This window comes from Myodes glareolus, chromosome 12 (assembly GCF_982192425.1).
Source record: "Myodes glareolus chromosome 12, mMyoGla1.1, whole genome shotgun sequence".
NCBI classification, from domain to species: Eukaryota; Metazoa; Chordata; class Mammalia; order Rodentia; family Cricetidae; genus Myodes; species Myodes glareolus.
Genome location: NC_142037.1, coordinates 12829758 through 12843298, shown reverse-complemented (window position 1 = coordinate 12843298; position 13541 = coordinate 12829758). Strand labels below are relative to the sequence as shown.

Below are 13541 nucleotides of genomic sequence, written 5' to 3'. Positions count from 1 at the left end.
TCATCTTAGCTCAGTTGACACTTACACTGCAGCCATCTGTTTGCCTGACTGTGAACCCCATTAACCGAGTGCCATCGGGCTACTTTTAATAGCCACAGGGTACGCAGAGACTGCCGGATGATGGGCACCTGGTAAGCACCGTGGTGCGGGAGATGAATGCTGGCACTGATTCACACAGCCTGGAGCTGGACCTGTGCATGGTAGTCCTGGCCAGACTGTGGCCTCCTCAGGGCAGGACAGAGCTAAGTGGGCCCTGTGGGTCACACCACCCTTCCTGCCTGCGCTACCCTCTGCTTTCCCTGCGGTTAGGCCTTTCCCGCCACAGCTATGGAAGTGGGCTTCTGAGATCCTTCACAAAACATTCTCATTATTGAAAAAACATGTGGTGGATGCCAGCACTTTCCTTTAAGTAAAGAGGGACCCCCACACACACTTTTCACCCACAGAAGTGGATCCCTGGGCCTTGTAGATAAACGGACCCCCCCCCCCCCCGCCGCCTCTGGTACAACTCTTCTAAGGAGACCTAAGTCCTTTAAACTCTGGGCTGGGGATGAGCTGGTGGCCAGAGCAGGCCTTTTCAACCTTCCTGTCTCTCAGCTCTGGTGGGTTCCGGGAAAGACCTGCACAGCAAATTTACTTGAGCGAGCCCTATCCTCCTATCCCTGTGTACAGGGGATCACTGTGGGGCTCAGCTCTAGGAGATGGTACTCCTCACGCAACCTCAGCTGACATTGTAACTACTGTGTGAGAAGCCACCTGACACTCAGCATACACCATATATTAAACAGCCAATCTGTGATATCTCAAGCGGTGGCTCCTGTTGAATGTGGGGTTGTCCTTGCAGAACCTTTAGCATCATACGCGCGCATGTGTGTGTGTGTGTGTGTGTGTGTGTGTGTGTATGTGTGTGTCCATCCGTTCTTTTTTTAAAAGATTTATTTATTGTGAACACAATGTTCTGTCTGCATGTGTGCCTGCAGACCAGAAGAAGGTGCCAGATCTTATTACTGATGGTTGTGAGCCACCATGCGGTTGCTAGGAACTGAACTCAGGACCTCTGGAAGAAGAAGAGCAGTCAGAACTCTTAACCACTGAGCCATCTCTCCAGGCCTATAATCACCCATTCTTACACAGGCTTTAAGATTCTCTTCTGAAGCTTGGTAGGATTTCCATAAACATTACATATTTGCTTATTTCTGTCACTATAAAAAGCCCCGCTCTTTTTTTAAGGTTGCACGGTGTCTCACTGTGTATCTAAATCCCAAGTTCTTTAAGAAGCTCCCCCATGGGCAGCCCTTGAGACTGCTTCCGTTTCTGTTGCACACACTGTTGTTCTGAAAGCCTGTGTGTAGTGACACAGAATTGGTGCAGATCTGTGTCGGGATGGTTGGGCTGGGAAAGGGGTGAGATCTGATCCCTGGCTTTCAAGCTCCATGTGCTTTGATTGACAGATACCCAACTCTCTGACACTACTTTTGCAGGTGGCCTTTATGGCAAGGGCAGAGTGGGCCATGAACCCTAAGAAACCTAGTACATTGCCAGGTGTGGTAACACATGCTTTTAATCCTGACACTTGGAAGGCAAAGGTGGATCTCTGAGGTTGAGGCCTCAGATCTACAAAGCGAGTTCCAGGATAGCCAGAGCTATACAGAGAAACCCCACTGAAAAACCAATTCAATGAAATAAAATGAAGGAAGAGAAAAGAAAGAAATCTAGTATATCTGTGTCCTCTACCCACAGATGAACGCTGCCCCGTCTTTGCTGGCACAGGCTTGAGTGTGTAGGTGAAGGCGTGTGTGGATGAATGTGTGTATTGCATGAGGAAATAACCTTGCAAACGACTGAGTGGCAGGTTTATTCTGCTGCATGCACACCTACATGCTTCACAGCCACAATGTGGCACCAGCCTCCTCCTTCTACACACGAACACCACTGCCTTCCCACCTGGGGAGGGCTGTGTGGCTCATTCATAAAATGGGATTGCTCTCCCACTGTGGCAGAGGGCTCAGAGGCTTTTGAAGTTCCATCACTCAGAAGCACCTACAAAAGCAGAGCCTGAGACCTCTGTTTCTTCTCCCAGAGTGTCTGTCTTCAGGCCTGTATCTGAGGGCTTAATATAGAATGGTATGACAAGAACAAACCCAAGGGGTTCCCGGGGTGAGGGCTCCCATGGCAACTGAGTGTTTGACTTCAGTGGAATGACGAGCCTCCTGTGTTTTCTGTGAGCCTTACGTAATGGCACGGGCATGCGTTCCTCAGAAGGCCTTGGTCCTGAAAGAGGCAGGGCCCCGAAGCTGGAGCGGTATGAATTGTTCTGATTCATCTTTTCTTAATCCACAGTGTGCACACAGCTCCTGGTCTCCAGACCCGATGAGGAAAATATAAGTTCCTATCTACAGCTCTTAGACAAGTGTCTCGTTCACGAGGTGAGTAGCAACTCACTGAAACTTGTTTCACTCCTTGCTTAGAGAGGTTTGTCAGTGTTTCCATGATGCGATCATTTGGGTCTGCAGCAACTTGATTCTTGACAAGTGCGTGGCCATTAGTAACAACTTCAACAGAACTCGGCGGTGGCCACCTCTGACTAAAACAATGCATGTGTGTTCTTGCGGCATCAGAACTCACCAGACAGAGAACACCGGGGTGTCTGGGGGTGCCTGGGAAGAACTTCAAACTCCAGAAGAATAAGTGACCATGCCTGGGGTGACTAACTCCAGCCCTGCTGCCCAGCTTCACAGCGTAGAGCCTTCTTCCCACTGTGGGATCGCACACTGTGTCTTTTAATGAGGGAAACACACAAAAGAAAGTGGCCAGGGCAGATCCTGACGACCGCTGGGGCTGTCTGGGTTTGTGGTGGTTAGAGGGGCTGTATTTGCCGTTGACCTTTGGAAGGAGATTGAGGAAGGTAGGGTACAGACTCTGCCTTCATGTAAAAGCCTGGACGAATCCTGGCTGTGAGCAGGACCGTAGCAATTCCTCAGCAATACGCAGGGAAAGGCAGCTGGGACTCAGCCCCAAGCAGTCATTGGTTCTGTGTGTGCCCTGCCTCCAAGAGTGACAGATGCAAAACCTAGATTAGGGGAAATCTCGGGCCAGATAACTAGGGTAGTGAAGTCTTTTGTTGGAGTTTGATGTGAGGACGAGATGACTGGAGCCCCTCACATTCACTTGTAGGTGGTCAGAACCTACAAGTTCTACAAGAGGTTCAATGGGCCTCAGGATCATAGATGCCCAGCATAGAGGCCTGGCTTCATGCTGCCTTCACACTCAATCTCCGTGGGCACAAGTATCTCTTGCTATTTTTAGAGCCTTCCTTCTTGTGGTCTGATGCTGCCCAACCATCATATCGACTTCACGTTCTCCTGGGGTTCCAGCCTAGCCAGTCACCCTCTGCCCTCTCAGACTCTCATCTTAATAGTACCTTTATAGGCAGCATGGACTCCTGGAGCCCTTGACCCGGCCAGAACCCTCTGCCACTGTGGGCACTGCAGTCAGCTGTCTAGGCTGTGCACTCAGGCACGGCAGCCTCTGAAAGAATTAGTCCAAAGTCCTAGAGTTTTAGCTGAACAAAAACAACAATTTCTCTAATAACTCCAGAGCCACCAAGGCCTGACTGACAATGACTGAGGCCCATACGGAAGGCCTTCCTTCAGGAAGAGACAAGACTATACCCTGTGGGCCCCAACTAACCCTTTGCTTCTTGCAATTCTGATCTTATGCTTGTTTCTGTCTTGAAAAAAAAAGACAGAAAAAAGAGAAGGCAAGAATTCTGTGCACTTTTAGGAAGCAGCTAGGCACAGCCACTGGCCTAAGAGGCTTATGACATGAGGGTGCTAGGGAAAATAAATGGAAAATAGGTGTACAAGTTACTTTTCTCTTCCTGTGATCAAACTCCTGAAGAAAAACACTTCCAGACTTTATTTCTCACATGGGAAAAGTATGTGAGGTACGAGCAGCTTCTGTTGGTGGAGGTGAGGAGCCTGAGACGCCTCGTTTCTATCTCAGTACTACACCAGGAAGCAGAGGCAAGTTGGGTGAAAACTGGCATGGGTCTGTGACCCATAAAGCCTGTCCCCCAGCTCTCATTTGAACCAAGGAGATCACGCTTCATAAAGGTTCTACAACGTTCCAAAGCAGCATCACAGCTGGCACCAAAAGTTCAATCAAACACATGAGCCTATGGGTGACATTAGACAGTATAATGTCATTGTTTCATTCATTATACATGATGATAAGACCTCTGGTGAGGTTCCCTTCCATGCTTCAGAACTCAAAGTGGTGAACTGGAACCTGGGGCACTTCCTATCAAGCAGCAGAAAGGACTGTCTCAAAGCTGAGACCAGAAGTCCAGCTCTAACACTGTGGTAAACCAGAAGTCCAGCCCTAGCACTCTGGTAGACCAGAAGTCCAGTCCTAGCACTGTGGTAGACCAGAAGTCCAGTCCTAGCACTGTGCTAGAGACTTCTGAAGCAGGAGAGATGGCTCAGTGTTTAAGAACAGTGGATCTGAGCTGGGTTCCCAATACTCACATTAGGCAGTTCACAATTACCTGTAATTCCCATTCCAGAGGATCTCACACCCTCTCCTGGCCTCCATGGGCACCCACACTAATGTGTAGTGCTAACATGCAGATTCCCCCGGCACACACTCGCGCGCACGTGCACACACACATACACTTACACATAATTAAAAATTAAAAAATCTTTAAGAGAAAAGACACAACTTCTGCTGACACAAATGGGTGCTCAGGTGAATTCCATGCTCCGCCTGAAGGAGGACATTTGTGGGTGGACCGGGTAAGTGGGTCAGGAGAAGAGCTAGGCTGTGTAAAAGCAAACTGGGGACTTGTCCTTCTTCCCTGTGTCCACTCTCAGCACTGAGGCCTCTAAAGTTGAGGAGAAATGGTGCTTTGCACCTCAGCCCGTGTTACTCAGACCAAATAATGAGTCTAGCTGCCTCCATGGAACTGCACACACGCCTCCGGATTGGTCTAACCTGGCCCTGGAGTGCCACCCTGGCCCTTCTCCCAACCCTTGTGCCCTCCCTGGCAACCCTGCCTTGTGGTTTTTTCTCCCCCACCCCCCTTTTTCCTTTCTGACAGTGCCCACATGCTTAATGTAAAGGCAAGAACAGGGAAGGTCTGCCTTTTCCCTCTGGTGCCAATTCGCTTTGATTCCTAAGTCCTCAGACTACGCTTCCCGAGTCGGCAGACTACACTTCCTGGCTCCACTGTAGTGAGGTGGTGTTGCAGTCGTGGGCTCTTTTTCCTGTTGAGACTTTTCACCCAGTGGTAAAGTACAGGACTCAGAGTGGCCATCTCTTTCCAGACAGTTGGCCTGGGCCTGCCATGGGCAGAGGACTTGAGCTGTCCTCTCAAGTCTGCAGGCTGGGAATCTTCCTTGCCTGACTGATTCTTGGGTATTGAGCTGCCAGGGGAGGAGGGTATGAGGAGACAGCACCATTAACAGGTTCCTTACAAGGGGGTGCTACCTTGTGGAGCTAGCACTCCATTTTCAGAGCCCCCCGAAAGCAGGTGAAGAGTTGCTCACTTGGTACCTCAAAGGGTGTGGTGATGTCCTGGGATGAGGCTGCCCACACCGTATCTACTTAGATGCTATGTGCCACCAGGAGAGATGTCATCAACATAATGTGATCCTTGGGAAGGCATCTAGCCTCATACTCCTTTGTGACTTGGACACTCAATTGTTCTTCAAGCTCCAGCGCAACTGGGTTTTGTGGTTCTAAGACAATGAAACCATTTGATTTGGGCTGTGAGGGCTATCAGGGCTACTGAAGTCATCACTGAGGAACTTACATGGACCACCCTGCAGGGTGCATCTGTGTGACCGAAGCCACCTGGTTAAGGCGTTAGGAAGAAGCATGTGCGGAACTGTTTGCTTAATCACATCTTTAGTATCCACTCCCGATGAAGTTCATCGCTCTTTGGTGTGAGTGTCACCCGCATTTCCAGAAAGCACTGAGTCTTTGGTGAACGGACTTACATGAACGTGTTCACGTGTTTGAGTTCTACCCATCTGCCTTCCTAAGACTCACTGGGGTGAACCTCCCTCCCCAAGTCGTCTTGGCCAGCGAAGCTGTATTTTGTGTTCCCTGCATTCAGCCGGTTAAGCTAACAAAATCAGAGAGCCCATTTCCTGCCTTTATTAATGAAGCAGCAGTATCAGCCTTGAGTCTAGCATCTGTGCACCAATGGGCAGTCGATGATCATCACCAGCAAATGAGGTGGACTATGAGGAGAGTCACACGCTCACCTTCCATCAGAGCCTCTGCCACACAATCACAGAGACCTTACTATCATGGAGGAGAGCCACATGCTCACCTTCCATCAGAGCCTCTGCCACACAGTCACAGAGACCTTACTATCATGGAGGAGAGCCACATGCTCACCTTCCATCAGAGCCTCAGCCACACAACTACCGGGACTTATTGTGGCCTTGAGTTGGGCAAACCTCCTTGAAAATCCTCAGCGGCATTGGCTGAGGTCACCCAGAAAGGGCTCTGTATGCTGAAGATAGCGTTTCCACAGCTGAGTGGAATCCTTTCACTTCTACACTCAGAGGTCTCTGGGGTTTACAATCCCTGAAAGATTAAGCATTCTCAGGGGAAAATTAAGTCATCATTCTTTTCTTCAATCTTCAAGAAACCTGCTTCCTTTATAGAAAGCAAGCACGTAGTCTGTTCCTCTAAGTGATATTTTATGACTACTTATAGGATTCCATGGCTTATTGTCAAAACCCTTGGGAGTGTTCTCTGTCACTCCTAATGCTAACCAATCCAACCAAATAGTTTCCCCACTCTACATTCCAAGTCTCAGATCTGGAACTTAGCAGGGGACTCATCTATGACATGGGATCCTTCTGGGACACTGTGCGTACACAATGCTCTACCTGCACAGTTACCAGGGTACTTTCTATAAGCTGTTTTCTGGAAACCTTCTAGATTATTCATTCAGTCATGCTTTGGGGTATCATAGAGGACCCTATCACCTACAAACTACAGTTGCTTGGGCGATTTTAATATACTTGAATTTGAGAGTCCCTACATTCGAGACTTGGGACGCTGGACTATGGTGAGCGCAAAGACCATCACAGGGAAAGTGATAGAGATTTGTGCTGCTTGCTATAAGCAATATAGATGTGGGCTGTGTGGTAAAGATGAGGTAGACTTGTATTATGGACAACAGGCAAAATGTCTCCCTACACTCCAAATTTTACTAAAAAGACTCAAGAAGTCACCAGGCCTACGGTCTTCCCTCAGCTATAGGCAAAGTTCAGGTTAGGACTGGTGTGCTGGTGTTTTATACACTGCACAAGGCTGTTTAGTTAGAACTCTCAGGAGAAAAGCCCCCAAACACCAAATGTGGTCATCCTCTAAAGCCCTGAAGACCACTCCAGAGTGACCATACACCATCAAGTCAATTGATTTTTGGAGTGGATTAGAATTCCCATTGATTATGAAAATGCAGGGAGTCTGCAAAGCCAGACTACCTAATCAATTTTGCAGCTCATCCTTGGTTAACAAATAGGGTCCAGGAAGGAGTCATTGGACGGGAAGGCAGGCAGGGGTCTTCCAGATATGCAGCCAGAAAACAAGGTTGTCAAGAGCTTAATGCCTGAGCCAGGTGCTCCCAATGTCAAAGAGCGGGAATCTTCAGCACAGATGGCTCCAATGTAAGCCGACTGCTGTTTGGACCAGGTTGGAAACAGGTGGGGGGAGAGGTACTGTGGAGACACTGGCGTTTTCCTTTATTAATTGTATGTTTTCCCTCTAGTGCCAGGCTGCATCAACCATTTAAAAGTCCTGTCTGTTTTTGCAGGCATTTACAGAGACACAGAAAAAAAGACTGTTGTCATGGAAACAGCAGGTGCAGAAGCTCTTTCGGTCTTTCCCTCGGAAAACCCTTCTAGACATATCAGGATATCGACAGCAAAGAAAGTACGTTGGGATTTTGTTCTTTTGTAAGGCATGGTGGTTCCCTGGTGCCTCACTGCCTGCCTCGGGTCCAGGCGGGAACATGGCAGGTCCTTGCCCCTCGTTCATGAGGATACCCAAATCACAACCACATCGCCTAAACAGGCTGTGGTGGCAGAAAGGCTGTTAGGAGGGACATTCCCAGAGGAAGAGCCGAGTTTGGGCATCCGTAACTCCATTTCCACAGTCAGAATACTGGTATTTGCCTAGAAGCGTGAGCTCATGATTCAGTGAATGTAGCAAGGCATGGGAGGTCGAACCACAAAGTGGGGCTCTGAGAAGACCTGAGTGGGTTCTTCTATCCGCACCGTAAGTGGACGTGTAATGCTTGTCTCCCTCCTAGCTGCAGACAGGCTAATTATAGTTGGCGGCAGGGTGAAGAGCCCAACACTCGTCTATTTTGGTCTGAGCTGCAGTCTAATAGTGGGCGGCACCATTCTTGATGTTCATAGTAGCTCAGCCTCCCGGATGCAGTTAAAAATAAGCCTGGTCACACATCAGAGCATGTTACCTTAATATGACTGTAAGGTGAGAAACCAGGTGCACGGGAGATGTGATGTGAAGGGAAAGTTTGCCATAGAAATGAAGGGTGAAAGAGGGGTGGCTCACACAGGAGCAGTGACAGGGAGGATTTGGAAATAAGAGCGACCATGCCACTATCCTAGAGAGAATCACCATTTTGTGTTAATTTTCAAACATAAAAATACAAATATTCGTTTCTTCACTGCACCTAACAGGCTCTGAATTCATTTCTCAGTACACATACAGAAGTTAAGTTGTTAAATTTAGGGGGCACTCATCTGCACAAGTACACCTGATCACTTAAAGGAACTAGGGCCAACTGGAGTGTGTGAAACGTGTTCAGGACGGATTTGCCTAAAAATTAAGGTGCAGTCACCTTCCACCACACGACACTGTTATTTACTAAGCAAATGTTTCTTTAGCACGTGCCCGGTGGTATCTGAGCATGAAAAGACATATGAATTCATTCTGTTCTCACAACAACCCTATAAAGTAGAACGGCTATTATTAACCTCAGTTTACAGATGAATTGAGAGGCAGAGGCACCCAGGATTTGGATCAAGCTAGCCAGTGCTGGGCCCCAGATGAGCCCTTCCAGCCACTGCAGAGCCAGGCGGCTGTCCTGGTCTCAGACTTATGCACAGAAAGGATGTGCCTGCGAATTAATACTACTGCCAGCTCACCAGCCGCCGGCCCTTGGGGTCTGCCAGATCACTCCTGCTCCAAGGCTGCTCAGTGACCCGGATGCTCGGCCGGGCCTGCTCCTCCAATGCCTTGTGCTGCTGCCAAGCCGTCTGCTTCTACAGGCAGTGCTCTGTTTCCCAGATGAGGAGACTCCAGGCCCTGTGGCAGTACCCTGCAGAGCCCAGTCCTGGAGGAAACCATTCTGAAGGAGGAGCTGAAGAGACGACTTACGTGCTTTGCTCCTCTCATCACTAACGCAGGCGTGGCACTGTTTGCCTGTGTATCCTTGATCCGCAGCGGAGTGCTGCGCTGACCGAGGAACATGGACAGAGCTCAGCTTCTCCCTATTGCCACCAGCACCCCTGGTCAGGGTCAGCCTGAGGCCTGCCAGGTCGGAGTTCTCAGGGGCCTCTTTTATCAACTAGATAAAAATGAATTCATTCACCAATTATGGATGTTCAGAAGGATGATGCCAAATCCGTGAAACTCAGCCTGCTCTACACATTACCTCTGGGATATTTTTACACTGTTAATTTGTTTTGAAAAACTGTTTCTCCCATACAAAAGCAACTGCAGGCAAGCCCCTGCTTAAATTATCTCACAAATCTCAAATTAATTGCTTCTTATTAATGTTATTTTTATCAAAGACTTTCGTGTATCCCAAGGAAAGGAAATCAGTTAGGCTCAGAACAGCAGAGAAGGCAAGGCCTAGACGCTCAGAGCGGAGGCACAAGAGTGGAGAACTTAGTTTGTTCTTTGTTCTTTCTCAGTAAACAAAATTATTGCCTTAAGTGGAGTGGTCATAAGTGACCTAAGAGTTCACTCCAGCTGTCGGCAGCAGCAACTCTCAGCAAACCTGGCTCTGTAAAAATAACCTTATGAGGACATGCCCCCTGAGGGGTAACACTTTCCCCTCCCCCAAACTGCTGAGTTCCAACTCTTAGGGGTCTCTAAGTTCTCCATTTCTCCAGCAACTGCCCCTGACAGACTGTCCCTGACAGCCTGCAGCGCTTGAACCAGGTCTGTCCCTAGGTAGTCCCAGCACTTGGGTGGCAGAAAGTCAAGAGTTTGAGGCCAGCTTGTGCTACATAGTGAGCCTCTGTCTCAAAATAATAATAATAATAATAATAATAATAATAATAATAATAAAAGCTACAGTATTGCTTTCGTGGAAGAGCAAGTCATTTTAGTGACACTCACCTACTACTGTTTTGCATATGAAATAACTTTTTAAAAATCCAGCCAAAAAGGGAAGTGAGAAAAATCTATTCACACTAAATAAGGGGTGTGGGGGAATCTTAGCAGAATATTGATAATCTCTGCACCAGGTGGCCCAGATTCTGACTTCAGAAGCCAAAGGACCTTAGAGTTCCTAGAGCTGAGAACCCAAAATCCCCCCTTGCTCGCACTTTTTCCATTTACTTCACTGTCTCCCCTCCAAAGCGCGCGGGGGGGGGGGGGGGCGCTGTGTGAAATCCTTTAGCTCTCCTCCCCCTAATTTTCAATTTAAAAACCTGACACTTTTGAGGGGGATGGGGGAAGAGACAATGAGATAAAGACCAAGAACCCAATCCAAGAGTGACTTCTCTTCTGAATGAAATCTGGAACACTCTTCTTGGCCTCGAAAGCCTGGAAGAAGACAGACTTCCTGGATTTCTTTCCTGACCCCTTCTCTGCCTAGGAAATTTAGGAAGTCTGAGAGCCTTTGCACTGCTGTCACAGACACCATCTCCCCCACATTCACGCGCAACCATCTCGGGTTTAGGTTTAGGAAGTGAGTATTGTGAAGGCCCCATCCCCGTGGATTGCCTCTGGCTCGATGAAGCATCTGCAGTCTCCTCACAAGCTTGGCGAAAACTCCCCAGTTTAGCAACCGAGCAACTCTGCTCCACCTAGTGGTCATTGCTTGCAACGCATGTCCACGCCACCCTCCCTAATAAAGCTAACTGACTCCCTTGGAAAGAATGTGCCCATTCCTTGAAGCCTCCCAGAACCTGGGATTGGTGGACGAGATGATGCTTTTCTGCTGAGCTCATCCGACCCACTGGGAGCATTCCCCTGCGTGGGTCCGAAGAGCAGAGCCTTTGCAGCTTGAGGCTCGTCCTGCAGGAAGGGCTTGGGGACTGTCCTAGGTCCAGAGCTCTTGCCATCTCATGCCCCTGCTCTCAGGGCTGGAGTCAGCCCTCCCCACACACACACACACACTGGCCACTCCTTTGGAGAAGCATCACGGCTCATTCATTCACTTTCGCCCACTTTCAACCCAGCATTTACTGTGGAAAAAGTTGACTCCTTGACTTGGGACATAGGAGGCTGCGGAAGACACACGTCTTGAAAGGCACCATGCCCTCGTGCCGTGCGCAGACCCACAGGTTGGACAAGACCAGAATGAGAGAAGGCAGGAGAGAATACATGGGTTTCCCTTCTGGGCTCGTATTTGGGTGCTGCCCCCTTCTGGATGTATTGCAATCGCAAAATTCTCAAGCTTTCTGACTTTCCTAGCTGTAAGGGCTGTCTCGTGGGTTAGGAGTAGTGTGTGAGCTACAACATCTAGCATGTACCGTTGCTTCTAGATACTAGATGCAGTTTTAATCTAGACCATTATTGACACACACACCCCCCCCAAGACCTCTTAACTGTCAGCCCCATGGAGGTTCCTGGTACCCTGGGCTGTGTCGCGTGGAGCTTGCCTGAGGCTCTGGATCCTTTCTTTTCACAGTCGTGGCTTTGGGCAGTCCAACTCTCTCCCGACAGCCAGCTCTGTGGGCGGCGGCATGGGCAGGCGGAACCCACGACAGTACCAGATTGCCTCTCGGAATGTCCCTTCTGCTCGCCTTGGTCTCTTGGGCACCAGTGGATTTGTTAGCTCCAACCAGCGCCACACCGCTGCCAACCCCACCGTCATGAAACAAGGAAGACAGGTTGGTTCTGTTCTGGGGATCAGGGAGGTTGACCAAACTCGGGGTCTGGGATTTAGGGTGACCCCAACCCAGATAATCTCCAAAATGGAAACCGATGCCCACCCCCCAGGGGATCTAAACTGAGGGGGTTGGTTGAGCCCATGCCTCCCAGGTAACCGGCACTTGTTTGTGTGGTTACCCAGGGAACTGAGTAACCCATGGCGGCAGTGCTTGGGAAGTCTAGTGCCACGTTAATCTCAGGGACCCTCAGAGATAGTCATGCAGCGGCTATTTCTGTTTGCTCTTTACCCACCCCGACATACCTCACCACCTTCCGACATACCTCACCACCTTCCGACATACCTCACCACCTTCCGACATACCTCACCACCTTCCGACATACTTCACCACCTTCCAGGTCGAGGTTCTGGAAGACCTTGGCATTGAATAAGCTTTCTTTGACTTTATTTTTTTTTAATGTGACAAATAGCTGTTTTGCCGCAGTCCCAGCTGCAATGGAAAGTCCACAGGATTAAGTTTGAGAGGCTACAACTTGCTGTGAGATTGGCAATGACCTCTCTGCCCCATGAGCCCAGTGCTGCCTTTCCCCAATGTTCCCTTGGCCCCGTGGGGCTATGGAGGGTGATCTTAGGACAGGGGACATACAAGTAGGTGTGAGGGTTGGGTTCTCACGAGAGAGGGTGACTTCAGAACAGAAAGGTTGCACCAGGAGACGCTGGTGGCATTCCCTCCCAAAGGGACGGGCTTGCCTGAAGAGCCCCCTGACCAGGTCTAGGAGAGCTTACCTCCGTGGCCACAGAACATGCACAGAGCAGGCCTGCTGCCAGCACTGAGTCATCTTTTCTCCTCAATGTGGAGTAAACTGAGGACTCTGGTAAAGAAAAATCCAACGAGAGCTCTAAACTCATTACACTCTTTGCTACAAGCTTTTCTGAGACAGCCCCCACCTCATTCCCCTTTTAAAAGAAAAAACAACAAATGGGTTAAAAAGACTTTTGGAGATAGTGAGAGAGAATGGAAGGTCAGGGTAAGCTGAGCTTAAAGCAAGGCCCGGGAATGAACATCCAAAGGGTCTAAACCATCTCTGTAAACCCACAAATAGGTGACAATGGCCCTTTCCAAAACTCTCCTGGGATGGCTGTCTCCTGAGTTCTGCCTGGAGCTCTGTTTCCACACCCTTCCCCAGGAGGTCTGGACTAATGCACGCCTCTTGTATGTCCCTCCCTAGAACCTCTGGTTTGCCAACCCCGGGGGCAGCAACAGCATGCCCAGCCGAACCCACAGCTCCGTCCAGAAGACCCGCTCGCTGCCCGTGCACACTTCCCCACGGAACATGCTGCTGTTCCAGCAACCAGGTAGGCCTGGCTAGCACGCGATTCCTTTCATGTTTGCTCCCCGACACAGGAGGAAGGCCAGGACGCC

General features: G+C 49.5%; 1 protein-coding gene across 3 annotated transcripts in view; it reads left to right on the top strand.

Annotated features, from left to right (window-relative positions):
- The window catches only part of Samd4a (sterile alpha motif domain containing 4A), a 214672-nt gene that overhangs the window by 185276 nt on the left and 15855 nt on the right, over positions 1 to 13541 (top strand). For all 3 annotated transcript variants that reach the window (XM_087911988.1, XM_087911987.1, XM_087911989.1), the window contains 4 exons: positions 2341 to 2426; positions 7838 to 7956; positions 11918 to 12119; positions 13348 to 13474. In XM_087911988.1, the coding sequence (XP_087768114.1) occupies positions 2341 to 2426; positions 7838 to 7956; positions 11918 to 12119; positions 13348 to 13474 (534 nt within the window). The remainder of the gene's footprint in view (positions 1 to 2340; positions 2427 to 7837; positions 7957 to 11917; positions 12120 to 13347; positions 13475 to 13541) is intronic.